This window comes from Lissotriton vulgaris, chromosome 6 (assembly GCF_964263255.1).
Source record: "Lissotriton vulgaris chromosome 6, aLisVul1.2, whole genome shotgun sequence".
Taxonomy (NCBI): Eukaryota; Metazoa; Chordata; class Amphibia; order Caudata; family Salamandridae; genus Lissotriton; species Lissotriton vulgaris.
Window position 1 is genome coordinate 650272429 of NC_141694.1, and position 21173 is coordinate 650293601.

Genomic DNA, 21173 nt, shown 5'->3' on the forward strand with positions numbered 1-21173 from the left:
CTCACTGCACACATTTGCGAGGCACTACTGCCTGGACAGTCAAGTCCGGAGGGATGGCTTCTTTGGCCGTTCTGTCCTCCAGGACTTTCTGGTGTAGGAATGTATTGGTTCGCAGACCCACCACCGGGGTTGGTATTGCTGGGGTATCTATTCTAAGGTAAGGAATCTAACACTAACGTGTTTCTTTGAGATGAACAAGTTACTTACCTTCCGTAACGATATATCTGTAAGAAACATTAGTTAGTGTTAGATTCCTTACCGAACCCACCTATCCTCCCCGTTCTGCGAACTGATACCTAGGGTTAAGGACATCCCTTTCAGGGCCCTAGTTTCAAATGGCACCAGTGTTGGTTCTCTCATGGCTCTGCGTTTTCTGGCGCGGAAAAGCTGTGTACAAAGAACTGACGTCAGCGCGCGGAGGCGGCGTCTATATACTCCAGCGACGTCATCACGGCGCACGGCGCCGACGACGGACGCGGAGCCGCAGGGGACGCCTGCAGACGACGGCTACCGACGCGCAGGGGTACTGCTACGCAAAAGTTTCCGGATCCAGACTGACGCCTGGGGATATTCTAAGGTAAGGAATCTAACACTAACTAATGTTTCTTACAGATATATCGTTACCGAAGGTAAGTAACTTGTTCGTTTGGATCAGAGCCCTCAGCAGTGCAGCTCATGATTTCATCACTACAGGTGTCTGCGATGTTTTTATATATTAGATAAGGGGTGTACACATGGACCATTTGAGGCGGCGTCTCCCGTCCGTTGAGCGTACCGTACCCAAACTGAGATTACAACTTTCTTTGGCCACCCAAGGTCCCCTGAGATGGACAGTAAGCGAATTGTGATCACTGAATTCTCTGTTTTCAATAACAAAGGAATCCACAAAAGCCTGGCTGCATAGGCAAAGTGAGCAGTACATAATCAATAAACGTTCCCTTCCCATGGACCTTGAAAGTCGGAAGTACAAAACGGTTTTTTGGATCATACAGAGCCATTGTCAGGGTTAGATCATGGTCATTTAACAAATCATTAAAAAGTTCTCCCTCCACTGTGTGTTCCAGGTGCAGACCTTCATACCAATCACAATGCATTTCCAATACATTTTTCATCAGAGGGTCTCCACAGGGGTGAACGATAAAATCACCCATGATCATTAAATTATGTAAACATTCCTTCATTGAAATACTAATAAAGTCATTTAAAACTTTAAGTTGACTTGGAGCTGTGCATAAATTTGCGAAATTATAAAAATGAACAAGACCAGCTAAACAGTTTTCTCCAGCTAAGACTAGGCCTAGAATGCCAGAATTACCGGTTACAACTCTGCGTATAGTACAAGACAAGGGTACAGAAATAAATGTGACCATACCCCCCTTTGGTCTGCCCCTACTGGCTGCTGTTGCAGGTGCATAAAAGGCCTTATACCCTTCAATAAAAAGATCACACTCCGCTAACCAAGTCTCTTGTAGACAAATGATCTGGAATTGTTTAATATACTCGATCCAGTTACCATCTGACATCTTGGTAGCCAGACCCGCGATGTTCCAACAGATAACATTATTTTTGTATGTTTTGGGTTGGGATACCTCTGTGTGACCCGCCGCAGATATGCATACATTACTCTGGCCCCCGGCCTCCTCACGTCAATCACACTCCTCAAGGCCCGAGAATGCTTCATATCTATTCTGTGTTGGGACAAGGAACCCATTAATACCCTTGCTCACCGCGTAACTATTCTGAGCATCCATATGGAAACCTTTCATACCATGACTGACAATATTGTATATGTGTGGGGCGGGTAGAGCAGGTCCCTGAGTTTGAGATCCTAGTCTAAATCTTCTGGAGTCTTGAGAGACTTTTAGCGCAGGTGCATAAAAATATCCTAATGGGCGCACACAGACACAATTAGTATTATACATTAGCGATGATGCTCTTAATAGGACTGTTGCAACATGTTGGGGATGTTTGAAGTTAATAACACAGTCACCATTTGTTGTCTTACGTGATGGACTAATCCAGTCAACCCTTTCTGTCGAAATAATCTGGTCATAATACTGAGAAGGGAATCCGCAGTTTTTGTTTAGCCAGGCCACTGTTTTATTTTTTAACGATTCTTGAGGCTCCCCCTAAGGTAGAGTGGGATGCTCTACACATGGTGGCACATTCGTCAGGACTGCCACATAAGGTATGCAGTCAGGTGGAAGATTAATATGCCTACTTTTACTAGAGGGGGTTAGAGGCAGACCTGCAGCCAAGTGCTGCAGGAGGCTGTTTATTCTGTTGAACTGCTGGTGCTGCTAAAGGCTGTTTATTATGTTGACTTACTGGTGGTGGTTTGGAGGCAACATTAACACCGGCAGAGCCTTGACGACAAGGTTGTTGTGCATTCACAGCTCTGCCTCCTTTACCCTTTTCAATGGTGTTGGAGTTGGTAGCCTGAGCAGAGGCAGAGGCCAGATGTACCGACAGTAGTCCACCCAGCCGATCCACTTCAGAGGTCACTGCGTCCAATCTAGTTAGCAGAGGATTAACTAATTCTGTAATTTTCTCCTCCATCTTACTCACTATAGTGCTAATCAGTAGCTCAAATTGTTTGGTATTTAAGGTTGGGCCTCCCTCGATGATGCCCTCTGAGTTACCTTCGCCTGTAGTAGAGCCATTGGCATTCGACTTGGTGGTTTATGCTCTTTTCTTGCTAGATTTTCCTCATCCTTTAACCTGTATCTTTCTGCACATTCTTACTGGTCTCGGTGTTGGTGGGCCCTGAACTATTTCTTTAATAGAGGTATTAGGTGAGTCTACATGTGTTTCTGCATGGACCTGTGCCACAGCATCAAGCATGCCCTCATTACTTGAGATTGGATTGCCTTCTATAACTACCTCTGTTACTTCTGCCACTGAGATAGGCAAGTTTTCAGGTGGTAGAGGGGGGTTACTGAGGCCCTACGTTCATTGTTAAATTGATTCACCTTTTTAACCAGAAAATTGTCCATGGTGACCAGACCCGAAGTTGATCTGTCTAGATTCGCTCTGGACATAGCGCAAGGGCCTGTACTCAGCTAAATTAGCAATATACAATAGTATTACAGACTACCAGCAGTTGTAATACTTTAAACCAATGATTCCATAAAATACTTATTAAACTAATATAAAATACAAAGTCTCACGTGAGTCTAATGTTCTTAGGGTAGAGCCAAGGTCCATAGCCCGGCCCGGCCTCTTCTGGCCACTGAGTACCAAAGAGGGCCCGCCCTTTGCCCAGGCTTAGCCCGGCGGTCGCCCGCACGCGTCCCGCGACACGGAGGGAGCGTCTCAATTAAGTAGCGCCTCCGGGCGCTGTAAGGCAGGAAACAGGAAGTGGAAGTGGGCGCAAGGCTCTCTGGGAGCTGTAGTCTCCAGCCGCGGTGTGGCGTTGCTGCTGCGGCGAGACTACAGTGTGAGGAGCCCAGGAGCAGTTCTCCGTCCCTGCTGGTAAGTTCAGCTTCCACTGGCGTGTGTCTGACCCCCCTTCAGCCTTCTACTTATAAAAGCAATGGGCTGGTCAAGACCATCATTATTCAGTTGAGATAGAACTGCTCCCACACCCAACTCAGAAGCATCTGTTTGGACAATGAAAATTTTGGAGTAGTCTGGACTCTTGAGAATCTGTGCAGTACACATGGCCTGCTTCAGGTCATCAAATGCCTTTTGACAGCTAACTGTCCACTGAACTTTCTTTAGCATTTTCTTGCTTGTAAGGTCATTAAGTGGGGTCACAATGGTCCCATAATTTCTGACAAATTTCCTGTAGTAACCAGACAGGCCCAAGAAAGCTCTGGCCTGTGTCTGGGTGGTTGGAGGAGCCCATTCCTTTATGGCCTGTATCTTGCTCTCCAATGGTTGAACCTGGCCTCCACCTACAAGGTGGCCCAGGTATGCAACCTGACTCTGCCCTATCTGGCACTTGGTAGCCTTGATAGTGAGGCCTGCCTTATGCAGGGCCTCCAGAACTTTCCTCCGGTGGATCAGGTGATCCTCCCAGGTGGAGCTGAAGACAGCAATATCATCTAGATATGCTGCACGAAAGCCATCCAACCCAGTGAGAACATGGTTCACCAACCTTTGAAAAGTGGCAGGTGTATTTTTCAAACCAAAGGGCATCACCACAAATTGGTAATGACCTCCTGGGGTAGAAAATGCTGTTTTGGCCTTGGCATCGTCAGCTAACCTGATTTGCCAATAACCAGCTGTCAGGTCAAATGTACTCAAGAATTTGGCAGAAGCCAATTTATCTTTGAGTTCATCTGCTCTAGGTATTGGATGGGCATCTGTCTTTGTGACAGCATTGAGGCCCCTGTAGTCTACACAAAACCTCATCTCTCTCTTACCATCCTGGGTGTGAGGTTTTGGCACTAGAACTACAGGACTAGCCCAAGGGCTCTCTGAGGGTTCAATGACTCCCCAATTCCAACATCTTTTGTACTTCTTTCTTTATGCAGTCCCTGACGTGGTCAGGTTGCTTGTAGATTTTACTCTTTATAGGCAGACTGTCATCAGTGTCCACCTCATGGGTGCACTAGTTTGTCTGACTGGGGGTCAGAGAGAACATTTGTCTAAAGGATTGAAGAACCTGTTTGCAATCCTTTTGCTGATGCTCAGAGAGGCTGTCAGAAAAGACCACACCATCTACTGACCCATCATCAGGGTTCTGTAGTAGGGGATCTCTGTGTATAGTCATAATCTAGTGAATAGTCCCGCCCATGTGCGTGGACCCCGGCAATCAAAAATAATCTCTTAAGTTGTCAAAAGAATGCAGGAACTGCAAAGACACTTAAGAGAGAATTAAAGACAAATAATGCAGCCTATATCCACAGGCTACACTGTCCAGTACTTCAACTAGAAATTCCACCAAAATTCACCACACACAGCCCAGCCTGCTAGTTTCTACCATAGAGAAACCTGCCTCCCCAGTCAAAGACCCAGGAATGATAGAGAGGAAGGTAGGGACAGACAAGCCCCATAGGCTGCCATTATGTGGCTTAAACAGGATACTGTGCCTTTAAGAGAACCTTCTAGACTTCTCCCAGTATCCCAGAATGCATAGCAGGTCCAACTTACTTTCAGTTCTTTTTTCCGGCTCCTGCTTACAGGACCCTGGCATTGAGCTCTCCCTTTTTCAAGGGTTTATTGAATTCGTTTTTGCACTTTTGTCTTTTAAAAGTGTTACAGTTTATTTCTTGGTGCTCTCCTCTCCCTTTTGTGCTGGTTTTTAGGTGTTTTGGGGCTCCAAAATGCCTGGCCTTTTTGTGAAGTGCCCAGCATGTGAGAGGAAGAAGGCCAAAAGCGACCCCCATGATGTCTGCATCGTGTGCCTTCCGGAGAATCATGGCCCTGAGGAGTGTGCTATCTGCCAGCAGCTTTCTGCTAGGACCCTCAGGGACAGATTGAAGATCAGGCTGGCTGGCCTGGAGGATAGGCGTCAACGTGCTGCAGGTGGGTCTGGGCAGCCTGGGAAGGATCCCTCTGCCTCTGCTGAGGCCCCTGGGGGGCTCCCCGGGGGCAGGAAGTCCAGCCAACGGTCCCATTCTCCGTCGACGTCGAAGGCTTCGACGACGGCGTCGAGAGGGATGACGACGGCGTGCTCCCCATCTCCCCGGGGCTCCGGGTCGAGACGGCGTGGCGGATCGACGGCGAAGGAGAAGCCGACGTCGAGGCCGCCGTCGACGTCATCGTCTTCGTCGACGTCTTCATACCGACGCCGAAGGCGCAGGGACGTGTTTCGGCGCTCGCCGTCGAAGCGGCACCGGCGCTCGCCGTCGAGGCGACACCGTCGGTCGTCGTCGAGGCGACACCGACGTTCGACGTCGAGGGGCTCCTCGACGTCGGGGACAACAAGGCGACGTCGACGATCGACGCCGAGGGCGGACCGCCCGACGTCGAGAGGACGGCGTGAGAGATCGCGCAAGAGGAGATCGACGCCGAGGAGTCGACGTTCGACGCCGAGGATGAGAGGGTCGACGTCGAGGGGACGACGTTCGACGCCGGAGTCCAGGAAGCGCCGTTCGACGCCGGAGAAGCGTCATTCTGCGTCCAGCAGACAGCGGTCAGCGCCGAGGAGTAGATCTCCTTCTCCCAAACGGCGCAGAGGGGGCTCTAGCCCCAGGAGTCACGCCACTTCCGGTGGTCGCAAGAGGAAGAGGTCGCCTGCGGATGGGGATGGCTCCCCACGACCGTCCCCTAAAGGGTCACCGGGCTCGGTGTACTCGGAAGTGTACACTCCATCTCGACCCGGGACTCCTCCTCCTCCACCCGTACCGAAGGAGGACCCTCCGCCCATACCACCACTTCCTAAGGGGGATTCTGATCCACCTCCGGTCCCACCTCATGGGCCCGCCCCGCAGCCGGTGGTCCCTCCGCCGAGGTCCACTTCGCTGCCGTCGCTGCCTGTTCCTCCCAAGGGGACCCCGAAACCGAAGCCCCGGGAGGCTCCGAAGAGTCCCCGTGAGAAGCCACGGAAGACCCCTCCTCGCAAACCGAAGGAGCGCCCTAGAGCTGGCAGGTCTCGTTCTCGCTCTAGGCGCAGGTCTCCCACGAGGTCGAGACACCGCCATAGGAGGCGCGAATCCCGCTCTCGCACGAGATCTTCTGGGACCAGGGACTATTCACCTACGCTGTCGGGGTCGCCGGACACCAGAGTGTCCCCGATAGACGACCTGGTTGCCTTTCAAGACGTCCTGTTGCGGGGCGCGGCGAAGCTAGGCATTACACTGACGGTGCCTACTCCGAAGACGTCCGTCATTTTCGAGACTCTGCATCAGAGGCACATGTCTCGTCCCCTCCTGCCCCTGGTACCGGGCTTGGAAGAACCGGCTATGGCGCTGTTTCTCACCCCGGCTGTGACGAGAGCGGCCCCTTCCAGGCTACTAAAGAAATACCGGGCTCCCGAATCGGATCCGGCCTTCTTGAGAGCGGAGCCTCCGCCTGACTCCGTCATCGTCACGGCGGCCCGCAAGCAGCACGCCACCACTCCGACCTCCACGGTCCCCCCGGACAAGGAATCTAGGTGGATGGACTCGGCGGGACGAAAGATCTGTGGGACTTCCGCGACAACCATGAAAGCGGCGAGTGCAACGGCTCTGTTGGGGCGTTACGACCGCGCCCTCTGGGACTCCCTCGAGCGCTTTGCGGAGCATTTGCCTCGGGAGCAGCGTGAAGACTTCATGGAGGTCCTGAGTGAGGGTATGCTGGTGGCCAACCAGATAATCAGTGCGGCTGCGGACTCCTCCCTGTTGGCTGCTCACGGGTTCTGCCACGGGATCAACCAACGGCGCCACGCATGGCTCCGGCTGACGTCCCTGAAACCGGACGCGCAGCAGCGGGTGGCCAATCTGCCGTTTTCCGGGGAGACCCTCTTCGGGAAGCACGCTGATGATGAAATGGCCCGCATGAAGGCGGAGGCCGAAACGCTGACGGCTGTGGGCTTGGAAAAGCCCAAGGAGACCAAGAAGCAGTACCGCCCTTTCCAGCGGCGGTTCGGAGGTCAAGGCCGAGGACGGGGACAGGCTTCGGGACACTCACAACAGCAGCAGCAGCAGTTCCGTAAGCCGTTCCAGAAGCGGCAGAGGGGCAGAGGAGGCCAGCAGTCGGCTCCGGCGCCCAAGGGCCAGGCGGGGTCTAGGCCCTAGGAACTTACTTCCCCCGGATCCGTTACCCACTCCGGTAGGGGGAAGCATCCAACTTTTTCTGGCAGAGTGGAGAAAAATTACTCAGGACAAGTGGGTGCTGAATATTGTTTGCAATGGATACAGTCTTCGGTTCACCAGCCCTCCTCCAGCGATTCCCCCGGTCAGCTCGCAGTTTCAGCTGCGCGAGCTTCAGGCGGAAGCGGATATCCTGTTAAGGAAAAGGGCGATAGAAGACGTACCTCTGTCTCAGAGAGGAAGAGGTCTGTACTCCCGGTTCTTTCTGGTTCGCAAGAAGGACAAGAACGAGTTCAGGCCCATTCTGGATTTGCGACAGGCAAACAAGTGGATTCGCAGAGAAAAGTTCCGCATGCTGTCGTTGCACCAGATCTACCCTCAGTTGCAACAGGGAGACTGGCTGTGCGCGATAGACCTACAGGATGCCTACTTCCATGTGCCCATTGCTCACAAACACAGGAAGTTCCTGCGGTTCCAAGTCGGCACCAATCACTATCAATACACAGTACTCCCATTCGGGCTGAAGTCTGCGCCAAGGACATTCTCGAAGTGCATGGCGGTGGTAGCGGCACACCTGAGGAAGAACAAGGTGTTCGTCTACCCTTACTTGGACGATTGGCTGATCAAGGCATCCTCCTTCTCGGAAGCGCGAGCACACTTCCAGAAGACGTGCGTTCTCTTGAACAAGCTGGGGTTGCACATCAACATGGCCAAGTCTGTTCCGACTCCGGTCCAATGCATACAGTACTTGGGAGCCTCCATCAATACGCTGTCAGCAAGCGTGTCTCCTTCGGAAGAGCGACGATTATCACTCCTTCGGAAGGCTCAGGCTCTTATGACGACTCCATCTACAACAGTGAGGACGGTGTCTTCTCTACTGGGATCGATGGCCTCTTGTATCTTCCTGACGCCACACGCACGGCTGCACATGAGACCGTTGCAGGAGTGCTTGGAGGACCAGTGGGATCAGAGGAAAGGATCTTGGGACGACGAGATTCGCCTATCGCTGCATGCTCTTCAGTCCCTGAAGTGGTGGTGTTCGGCGGAGAATCTCCTCAGAGGGGTTCCCTTTCACAAGGACATTCCCACGCAGACGGTCGTGACGGATGCGTCTCTTCTGGGATGGGGAGCGCACTCCGGGACTCTGCAGATTCAAGGCACGTGGTCACCGATGGAGGCCACGTATCACATCAATTTCCTGGAACTCAGAGCTGTTCACTTGGCGCTGAAGGCCTTTCTTCCGTCCTTCCGGACCAACTCTCTGCTTGTACAGACGGACAATACCACCACGATGTATTACCTCAACAAGCAGGGGGGGTCGAGATCGCGCACCCTGTCACAGGAGGCGCAGACGATCTGGCACTGGCTCTTGGCCAGAGGACTGACGATAACGGCCACCCATCTACCAGGTGTGCAGAATGTTCAGGCAGACGCACTGAGCAGACTGCTTCAGGAAAACCACGAATGGGTCATAAACGACGAAGTGCTAGGAGAAGTCTTCGCAAGGTGGGGAACTCCAGACGTAGATTTGTTCGCCACCGCCGAAAACAGCAAGTGCAGAGACTTCGCCTCCAGGTACTTCCAGCAAGGGACGCTGGGGAATGCGCTATGGATCGACTGGACGAACAACTTTCTGTACGCCTTTCCTCCCATTCCCCTGATTCCGGCGGTGCTCATCAAGCTGGCCCGGTCCAGGGCTCGGATGATACTCATCGCCCCGGAGTGGCCCAGGCAGTGGTGGTTCACGGACCTGCTTCACCGGTCTCTCCTTCCTCACATTCGGTTGCCGTGCAGGCCGGACCTTCTCACGAAGTTCGGGGGACGGATGTTACACCCCAACCTATCGTCTTTGAGTTTGGCGGCATGGCTCCTGAGATAGTGCAGTATGGCCATCTTAATCTGCCCGATGATTGCATGGACATTCTGAAGGAGTCCAAGAGACCTTCCACTAGGACTTCATATGCTTACAAGTGGAGGAGGTTTTGTATCTGGTGCCAGTCTAAGAACCATGATCCTACGACCTGTAAGGAAGATGTCATCCTTCCTTACCTTTTACATTTGGCGCAGTCTGGCCTTAATGTGCATTCCATTAAGGTTCATCTGGCTGCATTGACTGCCTACAGGAAATGCCCTTCACAGACTTCCTTTTTCCAGATCCCCGTGATCAAAGATTTTCTGGAAGGATTGAAGAAAGTATTCCCTCCTGTCAGGCTTCCCTCGCCTTCATGGGAATTGAATGTGGTGCTGTCCAGGTTGATGAAGGAACCTTTTGAACCTATTCATAAGGCTTCGTTGCAGCACCTGTCCTGGAAGGCGGCGTTCCTCGTGGCCATTACATCGGCCCGCAGGGTGAGTGAAATTCAGGCGTTGTGTTGTAATGAACCTTATACTGTATTTCATGCTGCTAAGGTTGTTATGCGTACTCACCCTAAATTTCTTCCCAAGGTTATTTCTGACTTTCATGTCAACCAGACTATAACTTTACCTACGTTCTTTCAGAACCCTTCGTCCCCAGCGGAGAGGTCTCTCCATTCTCTGGATGTTAGGAGGGTGTTGAAATTTTATCTGGATAAAACCAAAGATATTCGTAGGTCTGACCAGTTGTTTATCAATTATGGATCGGTCAGGACAGGTCTTGCGACCTCTAAGCAATCCATCTCTAGGTGGATTGTGTCCTGCATACAATTGTGTTATCAGAAGGCTAATAAGACCTTAGGAGGTAAGCCTAAGGCTCATTCCACCAGGGGCAAAGCTGCCACGACGGCTCTGCTCCGTAACGTGCCGATTGCTGAAATCTGCAAGGCAGCCACTTGGAAGTCGGTTCATACCTTTGCTAAGCATTACTGCCTGGACACTGACGCCAGGGCAGACGCTCAGGTTGGACAGGCTTCACTGCGGAATTTGTTCGCACAATAGTGGCATTATGTATTTACTCTCCACCGCCGCTTAGTTGTGGGGATGGGCTTGCCATTCTATTCACTAGATTATGACTATACACAGAGATCCCCTACTACAGAAGGAGTAGTTTCTGTCCTGTAACTCCAGTTCTGTAGTAGGGGTATCTCTGTTATAGTCATAAGCGCCCTCCCTCCTCCCCGGTGGAGAATTCTTCATGTAAACAATGCTGCAGGTCTGGCGTTTTATACGCCTTCAAAAAGAACTGAAAGTAAGTTGGACCTGCTATGCATTCTGGGATACTGGGAGAAGTCTAGAAGGTTCTCTTAAAGGCACAGTATCCTGTTTAAGCCACATAATGGCAGCCTATGGGGCTTGTCTGTCCCTACCTTCCTCTCTATCATTCCTGGGTCTTTGACTGGGGAGGCAGGTTTCTCTATGGTAGAAACTAGCAGGCTGGGCTGTGTGTGGTGAATTTTGGTGGAATTTCTAGTTGAAGTACTGGACAGTGTAGCCTGTGGATATAGGCTGCATTATTTGTCTTTAATTCTCTCTTAAGTGTCTTTGCAGTTCCTGCATTCTTTTGACAACTTAAGAGATTATTTTTGATTGCCGGGGTCCACGCACATGGGCGGGACTATTCACTAGATTATGACTATAACAGAGATACCCCTACTACAGAACTGGAGTTACAGGACAGAAACTACTCCTTCTGAGTGAGCAGGTCTGGGAGAGGGTCACTCTCTTGCTCCTGTCCCTCATCTGTGGCCATGAGCAAGCCCATGTACGCCCTGTCAACAAATGCCTTGAGCCTGTTCACATGAAGTACTCTGTGAGGGCTCCTGGGAGTTCCAAGGTCCACCAGGTAGGTGACCTCTCTGTGGGGTCCAGACCATTTGTCTTGGAGAGCTGCTGGGGCCACTGGCTCCAACACCCACACCTTCTGTCCAGGCTGGTAAACAGTTAGTACAGCCTTTTGGTCATGCCAAGCTTTTTGAAGTTCCTGGCTGGCCTCAAGGTTTTTGGATGCCTTCTCCATGTACTCTGCCATCCTGGAGCGGAGACCAAGTACATAGTCCACTATGTCAAACTTAGGCTTTTTGAGAGGTAACTCCCATCCTTCCTTCACAAGACATAGGGGTCCTCTTACAGGATGCCCAAATAGAAGCTCAAAAGGGCTGTAGCCAACCCCCTTCTGTGGGACCTCTCTGTAAGCAAACAGAAGGCAGGGTAAAAGGATATCCCATCTTCGCCTAAGCTTTTCAGGTAACCCTTTTATCATCCCTTTTAGGGTCTTGTTGAATCTCTCCACAAGCCCATTGCACTGTGGGTGATAGGGGTGGTGAATTCGTAATTTACACCACAATCCTTCCACATTGCAGTCAAGTATCCTGACAAGAAGTTTCCACCTCTGTCAGAGACAACCTCCTTAGGAAACCCCACTCTGGAGAAAACTGCAAGTAGGGCCCTGGCCACAACAGGAGCTGTAGTGGTCCTAAGGGGAATAGCTTCTGGATACCTGGTGGCATGATCCACTGCCACCAGTATAAATCTGTGCCCAGAGGCTGTTGGGGCGTCCATTGGTCCAACAATGTCAATCCCCACTCTTTCAAAGGGTACCCCCACCACAGGTAGTGGTATAAGGGGGGCCTTTGGTGTGCCATTTGATTTGCCACTGGCTTGGCGGGTGACACATGAGCGACAAAACTCTTTGGTGTCTTCACACATATGAGGCCAGTGAAAGTGTGGGACAAGTCTTTCCCAAGTCTTGCTCTGGCCTACGTGACCTGCAAGGGGAATCTCATGGGCTAAGGTAAGAATAAAACCTCTCAGAGACAAGGGGATAACCAAACTCCTGGTAGCACCAGGCTTGGGGTCTCTTGCCTCAGAGTATAGGAGTCCATCATCCCAGTACACCTTGTGGGTATCTGTAGCATTCCCTGCAGCCTCAGCAGCAGCCTGCTGTCTGAGGGGTTCAAGCGAGATACAGTCTAACTGTGCCTGCCTCAAGTCTGCCCTGGAAGGTCCCCCTGACCCAACAAACTCAACATGATCAGGTTCAAGCTTCTCAAGGACAGTTCCTTCTGGGGTCTTTGGGTCAGCCTCCTGAGAGGGCTGATCCTCCGCTTGAGGCAGGGGGAAGGCACTGCCTTAACCCTACTGCTCTTCCTCTTGGGTAGTGTCTGGTCCATTGTTCCAGGATCCAGCACTTGTTCAGCTGGGCATTTCTTGGCCTGGACCTGGTCACAGCAAGGACATGTGTTGACAAACCTAACATTTCCACATGAGTCGTATACTCCACTTCTGACCATAAGGAGGATTCCAAATCATTGCCCAAAAGACAGTCCGCTGGGAGGTCTGGACTAACTACAACCCTTTTGAGGCCAGTTACCCCTCCCCAGGAGAAGTTAACTGCCATACTGTAATTGGTAGGGACATTGCTAGAATTGGTCACTAGGTAGTCTGAACCTAGTATTACCTGATCAGGGTCCACAAAGTTTGGTGTCACCATAGTGACACTGGCACATGTGTCCCTGTAGGCCTGAGCCACTTTTCCATTGAATAAAGGCGTTTGCCTGTATTAGCTCAGAGTACTGGGACTTACAGTAGGGGTCATATCCATGTCCCCACTACAAACTAGAACAGCCTGAGTAGGTATTCTGACCAAGTCAGAACCCACCTCAGTTCCCAGGGTTAACCCAACTATAGCCTTGGGGGGTGCACTACCACTTTTAACTGTACTAGGGGGTGCAGGTGCCTTAGGGGCAGTAGTGGTAGGAGCTGTGCCTTTCTTGGTGCACTCACTAAACCAGTGAGTCTTACTTTTACAGTATTGGCACCATGGTTTTCTTGGAACATCAGTCTTCTTTTGGGAATTCTGGGACCCACCCTCCTTAGATTGTTTGGGCCCTGTTGAAGACTTCTGGTCATTTTGCTGATTCGTATTACCCTTTTGGTCTGCTTTCTTCTGGCCACCACTCTGGTTCTGCTGCTTGACCCTTGTCCTGACCCATCTGTCTGCCTTCTTTCCCAATTCTTGGGGAGAGGTCAGATCTGAGTCAATCAAGTGCTGATGCAACAACTGGTTCTGACAATTATTTAGGATTTGCTCTCTCATGATTAGATTATACAATCCTGTGTAATCAGTAACTTTACTGCCCAGTAACCAGCCTTCCAAAGCCTTAGTGGCACAATCAACAAAGTCAGTCCAATCCTGAGACTGAGTTTTCTGGGTGTCTCTGAACATCAACCCGCACTGTTCAGTTGTTAAGCCAAACCCAGTGCATTTTTCAGGACTGGGTAATCATTAGCACCCTCAGCTCTAACAGAGAGGAGCTTATCTCTACCTTTTCCTTCAAAGGAGAGCCCCAAGATATCTGCCCACTGACTCTGGGGTACCTGCTGTACAGTGCAGGCCCTCTCCAGAGCAGTCATCCATTTGTGGATGTCATCCCCTACCTTATAGGGGGGCACTATTTTACTCAGGTGTCTATTATCAAAACTCCTGTCTTTATCTCTAGGGATAATGCTGCCACGAGTGGGTTCTAACCCACTCAATTTCTGATCTCTGGCAAAGGCAAGTATCTCTTTGGCAAGGACAAGTTCTTCCCTTTGGATCCTCAGATTCACTTCCTTCATCTTTGCTTCATGTTCTCTTCTCTTCTCATTCCTTTCAGCCTGTCCTACCTCAATACACAAAATCCTGTCTGGGGTGGTGCTAGCACCTCCAAGGGCAGGAAACCCTTTGTCCAAGCCTCCCTCGCTGGAAGGACTCCCAGCAGCAGGAGGTCAGACTTGTGTCTGTGGTGGCAGCATCCATTTTGTGATGCTGAGACTCGAGTTAACTTTAACCGGGGTTCGCAGTTATTCTGCCCAAGGTTGTCACGGCCTTCCACATCGGGCAGTCTATCACCTTGCCCACCTTCTTTCCGCCTCCGCACCCCTCAAAAGAGGAAGAGCGGCTCCACCGTCTGGACCCAAAACGTGCACTCTCGTTTTATCTCGATCGCACTCGCCAGTTCCGGGTGGAGGACCAACTCTTTGTTGGTTACGTGGGCGCTAAGAAGGGACGGGCGGTACACAAGCAGGGACGGGCGGTACACAAGCAGACCATCTCTCGGTGGGTCGTGTTGTGTACCGCTAAGAAGGAACCTCCTGTTGGGCTGCGTGCCCACTCCACTCTGGCCACGGCGGCTACTACTGCCCTGGGTCGGGGAGTCCCCTTGCAGGAAATCTGTCAGGCAGCTACGTGGGCCTCGCTGCACACGTTCGCAAGACAATACAACCTGGACAGTCAAGTCCGGAGCGATGGCTTCTTTGGCCGTTCCGTCCTCCAGGACTTTCTGGTGGGATTATTGGTTCGCAGACCCACCACCGAGGTTGGTATTGCTGGGGTATCTATTCTAAGGTAAGGAATCTAATACTAACCTGTTTCTTTCAGATGAACAAGTTACTTACCTTCGGTAACGATATATCTGTAAGAAACAGTAGTTAGTATTAGATTCCTTACCACCCCACCCATCCTCCCAGTCTGCGAACCGATATCTAGGGTTAAGGTCATCCCCTTTCAGGGCCCTAGTTTCAATGGCACCAGTGTTGGTTTTTAACATGGCTCTGCGTTTCTGGCGCGGAAAAGCTGTGTCTAAGCACTGACGTCAGCGCGCGGAGGCGGCGTCTAAGTACTCCGACGACGGACGCAGAGCCGCAGACGATGCCTGCCGACACGCAAGGGTACTGCTACGCAAAAATTTCCGGATCCAGTCTGACGCCAGGGGATAGTCTAAGGTAAGGAATCTAATACTAACTAATGTTTCTTACAGATATATCGTTACCGAAGGTAAATAACTTGTTCCTCAGTACTACTTTATACTTCACATTCTATCCTCACCTGTCTTGCGGTAAAAAACAATCTAACAATGGTGTCGATGACCATGTGCATTACCAGCAAGAGGAGGAGTCCCCATACTTTGCGACTCAAAATACTTACTTCAAAGAAAAACAAATTCCACACATCCAAGCCCAAAAATAGATAGCAGTGTTATGCTGAGCATGTGAATCTACAGGGTAAACAACGTTTACCACAAATCGTTCTCCCCGCAGGGAATCACAACAGGGTTGTTACAACGACCGCATTGTGATTCCGCATACTATTACTCCGCAAGTCGGAACAACGACTTGTGGAGGAGGAGGGGGGGGAGGTGGAGGTGTTGGATTTAAAATCCAACACCTTCCCTAATGTCCGCACAGAATGGAGTTGGAATGGTAAATTATACTGTTCCAACATCCAGCGCCCCCCTCCGCAAGTCGTTGTTCCGACTTATGGAGTAATGGTATGCGGAATCACAACGCGGTCGTTGTAACGACCGCTTTGTGATTCCCTGCGGGGAATGCAGCAGGATAATGTCATACATTCGAATCTACAGTACTACAAACCACAAACAGATGCTTAATAGGTAAGTAACATTTTCCATCTGGTGGATATTCTCTCTAACTTCAAATTCTTCACGGCCCTCCCCCTCCTTGTTCTGTGGAGTGGCTTCTTTTTAACATCTAAAAAGATCCCAAGTTATAAATCTGCACTTTGGAACCTCCAATTGTTCATGCTCTGTGTCGGCGAGCTTGAAGAAAGAGAAGCAAGAAACTGATGTTACTTTCAAGGCGTTATGGAGTCAGTGCAGAGTTGCATGGCACCACCAAGCTAGCGGCTTATGGGAGCATTGCTGGTGAAAGATTTTCATATCCAGTCTGACACCGTGGAAGTATTCACAGGTGAGGAATCTGCATTGCCAAATGTAAGTAACTTATTCTAGTCAACCGTGCTCTGTATCTAAGACCATGAAAAAAGAAAGCAAACATTGGCACTGTAAGAGAAAACTAGCATTAGCATGCAGGAGCGGCACTTACATAAAGCTCCATGTTGTCATGTCCAAGTTCAGGACAGAGTTGCTGTTGCACCGCCTGCCGGCAAGCAGGTACCATTTCAAGTGTTTCTTGTCCTAGTCTGGCGCCTGGGAGATTCACAAAACGAGAAATGTGTGATGAGAATATCCACTGGAAATGAAGTTGTCAAAGACAAGTACACAACGCACTCTTAATCCCTACACCAACAGGGTAGTTGGGCTGCTACACCTCTACTGTACAACAATCGTAAAAGAATTGTGAGGGAGGTAAAGTGGGGGAATATGTGCTGTAGGCTGCCTTCTGGCATTGTCTTTTTTTACTGCAAAGTAATCTTGGCGCAGTCCTGCTCTCAGCTGCAAGTTGCTCTGTTCCCCAACAGTGACGGAAGGAGCTTGGTAACAAAAGAGTAGGAGTTGCTACAAAGATGAATGCTTTTTTACTTGGTTCCATGAGTACGGAAGGACTTTAGATTATGGGACTAGCACAGCTTTCTAAATGTTCCACAGCACAATATCACAGTTGATTAAGGTAATTCCCTTCAACTAGGCTTTGATAGCAATAAATCCTATATGAGCAATGATTTCTCTATGGGCAATCCCTTGCCAGGCATGGTAACTGGGGTAGTCATGGAGAGCCAACATGTGATTTTTTCTGCAAATATTGTCCTTTAAATGTTCTGCATTTATTCTTTGTAGTGTTTATTTAAACATCTTGTTTTGGTAGGGATTTTGTCTTCCAAAAGAACTAATGGAGGAGGAAGCAGGAAATGGGGCAACTGAGTTTCACGACTATGAAGGAGGTGGAATTGGGGAAGGAGAAGGCAAGAAAGATGTGAGCGACAAAATTGAAAATGAAGAACAGGTATGCATCTTTTTTTCTGTATTCCTTAAGTAAATATTTTGTAGTAGCCCACTTAGTATATACAGATGCATGTATATTATATTGTGATGTATTTTATTTGACATGTATTTAACTTAATTTCGGATGTGCTAATGTTGTGCTCAAGCCCTTGGTGGTACATGTAAGTGCTATTCATTTCGTAATGTAAATACCAAGTGATAACTTGAGGAATTTGGTGGAAGAGGTGATTACAATAGTTCAGAAAGTGAGTAGACCTGGAGGTTCAAAGCTTATCTTTACACCATTTTTGTATTAGTTTTTACGACAAAGTAGTGAGAACGTCTGGCTTTTCGGGTGATGTCCAAGCTACTCTCATGCACATGCCACCTGATGGCTCATGTCTCTTCAGAGACAAGGCAGATATAGCACTTGAGCGCTTCAAGGTCACGCGAGCTACAGACAAGTTCCAGGGCCTCTCCACTTCATTTCAGCCTGTGTCTGCCTTTTGCCCCTTTCTTGGCTATGGAAGGGGCTTCCAACCATGCCAACCATATTCCAACCAGAGGACCCCGCAAGCCCAACAACCTCTGCGCCCGACCTTGAGTGGCCAGTAGTGTGGTCTAGCCACAAACCCCTCCTCCACCACAAAACCTTCTTTGCGCTCCCTTCATAAGAACCTCCTAGCCATTCCCTCCTACAAAGTGAAATGATTAAGTGGTTGTAGGTTAGCAGTATTGGCACCCAGCTTCTGGAATACTCTTCCCTTGGACATCAGAGCCTGCACTAAATTTCCTAGCTTCAGAAGGCTTCCTAAGTCTTGGTTATATATCCAAACTTATAGCTAGAACCCAGCAGACAATCAAACACACGGGGCTCAGTCAATATCCTAGGTCAGTGCCAAGAAACCAATCAGTGTAGGTGCGCTCCATACGAATTTTTAACATAACATTTCTTGTCCGATCCCTCCAGATCACGGCCGTCCAGTTGGTGGCAGGAAATGCAATTGCCTCCACCACTGGCAGGAAATCACCTCCGATGGTGGGTGTTGCAAATAGTCCGAAGGGGCTACCTCCTCCCTGTGAGAAGTTGGCCTGATATATAATGTTCACTATTCTAGTGAGCACTTTGTATCAGTCCAAACAACCCTTATTGATGATTGGTTGTAAGTCAACCTTATAGACCAGCTATCCTAGTAGCATGGATACGAGCAGTCTAAGGCTAAAGACTCGTGAGGGCGTGTTAAGCCAGCTGTTATACCACACATGTACCCCTTGAACACCCAGTGAAAGGACACCACACAAGTGTTATGAAAATAAACAGTGTATTTATTAAAATCACAACAGCCCTGTACTCTTTATGAGGACAGGGTACTAAGCACAAAACAAAACTCTTACGAAAATACTTAAGTTAGCACAGTATATACAAATGCCCGAGGGGCACGGAAAACCATATACTCTGAAAGTGGAATGCGAAATTACTAGCAGGTAAGTACAGTACTAATAGTCCTGGAATCGCTAGGTCTTGACTATAGAATCTTCAGATTACTTCTAGGAGGCCTAGGGGACTCGGGTGCAGAGTGTGCACTCTCACGCTGGATGTGGGACAAAGTCTATGGTAGCTAGATTTTACAGAGTTAGTGTTCTCGGGCGAACCCGACCTGGTGGGAGGAAAACAAAAGTGTATTCTGACCCTTGGATAGTGAGGCTATGCTGGGGCACCGAAATGCCGAAGTTACCTAGCCCAGGGGCTGCAGCTGCATATGTCTCAAAAGACGTCGGGAATCCTCGTAGACGGACCAGGAGCCTGGAAGAAAGAAGTTGCTGGCAGGCGACCAGTGAAGAAAGTTCGATGGATCCAAGCCTGGATCGATGATAGAAGACACCTGAAAGCAGAGGGGACCAAGTTCGTGACTACTAGCCAGTAGTCAGGTTGCACCAGGAGGGCACCGGATGGTAGTCACCTCGACTAGGTGAGTGGGTGACGCTGTGCTCTGCAGATCTCACGGACCAGGAGGCGTTGTCGGCGACCAGGATGGAGGAGCGAGCTGTCCCACGATGGATGAAGCTGTCGGCGTCGCTGGACCCAGGATTGGGCAACAAAGCCTTGGCAAATTCAAGCCCACGCAGTGGACTCAAAATGGCGTCTGGAGTGGACCAGGAGGGTCCGGGGTGCTTCTCTTGAAGAAGGAAGAAAGGGCCAGTCTGGAGCAACCAGACCAGCAGCAGTGATGTCGTCGGGCGTCGTTAGGAAGGCCACAAGCCAGCCGGCTAGTAGCCAAACAACGCGGTGAGCAGGCAAAAGCAGAAGGGCCCCACGCAGATCGTGGAGATGCTGGAGGGCTGATCTTCGGTGCTGGAGCTGCTCGGGGTTGGGGCTTCTCGGACCCCAAAGCACTCACCAGTGGAAGACTCGGTGGGCTTGTTGCAAAGAAGTCGTGCAGTCTTGGCGATCGTCGGTCCCTCGAGGTCTCGTTGCACTCACGGTTCTCAGCTTGGCTGTAGAGGTGAGTAGAGGTCAGAGGTGCCAGGGAAGCCGGGTCTCGTCGAGCTGGGTCGTCGGATTCCTGAGGAAGGACTTGCAGCAGACCGCAGTGTTCTTAGGATGGTGCCTGCGGATGCAGGGTGACTACTCCTTAGCCACAAGGGAGAATCTTGAAGAAGAAATCTTGATGTCCTTTCGCAGAAAGTCGTGTCTTGATTCCAAAGATGATCTAATTTGAACCGGGGGCCCGCTCCTATCTTTATACTAAGAAAAGGGGCTGACCCGGTGACTAGGTCCTGCCTATGGGTGGGACTAGGAGGGGGGTGGTTACACCCCTCTCCCATGCCGGACTTTCCCCAGGCCAGGGGCTGGTGTGCCCCTGGAACTGGTTCTGACTGGCCTATGCGTAGTGAGCACCGGGGTGCCACTCAGCAGTCACCTTCCTGTAAAGCCCTGCCTACCCAGGATACACAAAACCCTGTCTGGGACGGTGCTAGCACCGCCCTCGACAGGAAACCCTTTGTCCAGGCTCTCCTCGCTGGAAGGACTCCCAGCAGCAGGAGGTCAGACTCGTGTCTGTGGTGGCAGCATCCATTTTGTGGAGCTGAGGCTTCAGTTAACTTTAACCGGGGTTCACAGTTACATACATGTCGTGTCCCTCTAGAAGGGTGGAATGCTAACCCCGTCGCCAGAATTGGCGAGGGGTTAGTATTCCAATTCGTATGACACCTTACTCGACATGTTTTGATAAAGCAATACCAAAGATAGCATTTAACCGCGAGGATTATAATGCACTTAAGAGTATATGGTATGCGATATCATGGAACAGCTATTAGGACTTGGTTCCGCAAGCTGCAGACAGGCTCAGCTCATGCCAGAGCACCATCTCACACGATTCCAAGCACTCTGTCTTCAGGATTGTGAAGGCCTGCCATAGGAGTGACTGATAGGAATCTGTGTGTCCATTTTTAGGGTTAGATATAGGTATACTATATCTACAGCAACGGGTGATTACACGACTTTGCCCCAGCTGTCATGCAGCCAGTTGTGTCAAATTTAGGAGGCCAGCCAGGGGTGGCATAATACATGCTTCAGCCCTTGGTAGGCCCGGGGGTACACCCATGCCCTGAGTTACAGGGTCTGATAAGGTGGCCCAGTACCAATTGGAAATGTACCTAAGGTACATGGAATCCATTTTACAGAGAGAGCAGTAGGCCTGGGGTCCTGATTGGCAGGGTCCCAGGTCGACTATGTCAAAAACCAGCTAAAACACAGGGCAAAAAATTGGGGGCAACCATAGTCAGGATGTACCTTCCTACACTCCCCTTCGAGACTACCACTCCATCCATGCCTCCAGTGTATGATTGGCTAATA

General features: G+C 50.3%; 1 protein-coding gene across 1 annotated transcript in view; it reads left to right on the forward strand.

The window, feature by feature from the left end:
• Positions 1-21173, forward strand: part of MDN1 (midasin AAA ATPase 1) — a 2142100-nt gene that overhangs the window by 1768790 nt on the left and 352137 nt on the right. Inside the window, exon 84 of the mRNA XM_086926648.1 lies at positions 17202-17339. Within this exon, the coding sequence (XP_086782774.1) occupies positions 17202-17339 (138 nt within the window). The remainder of the gene's footprint in view (positions 1-17201; positions 17340-21173) is intronic.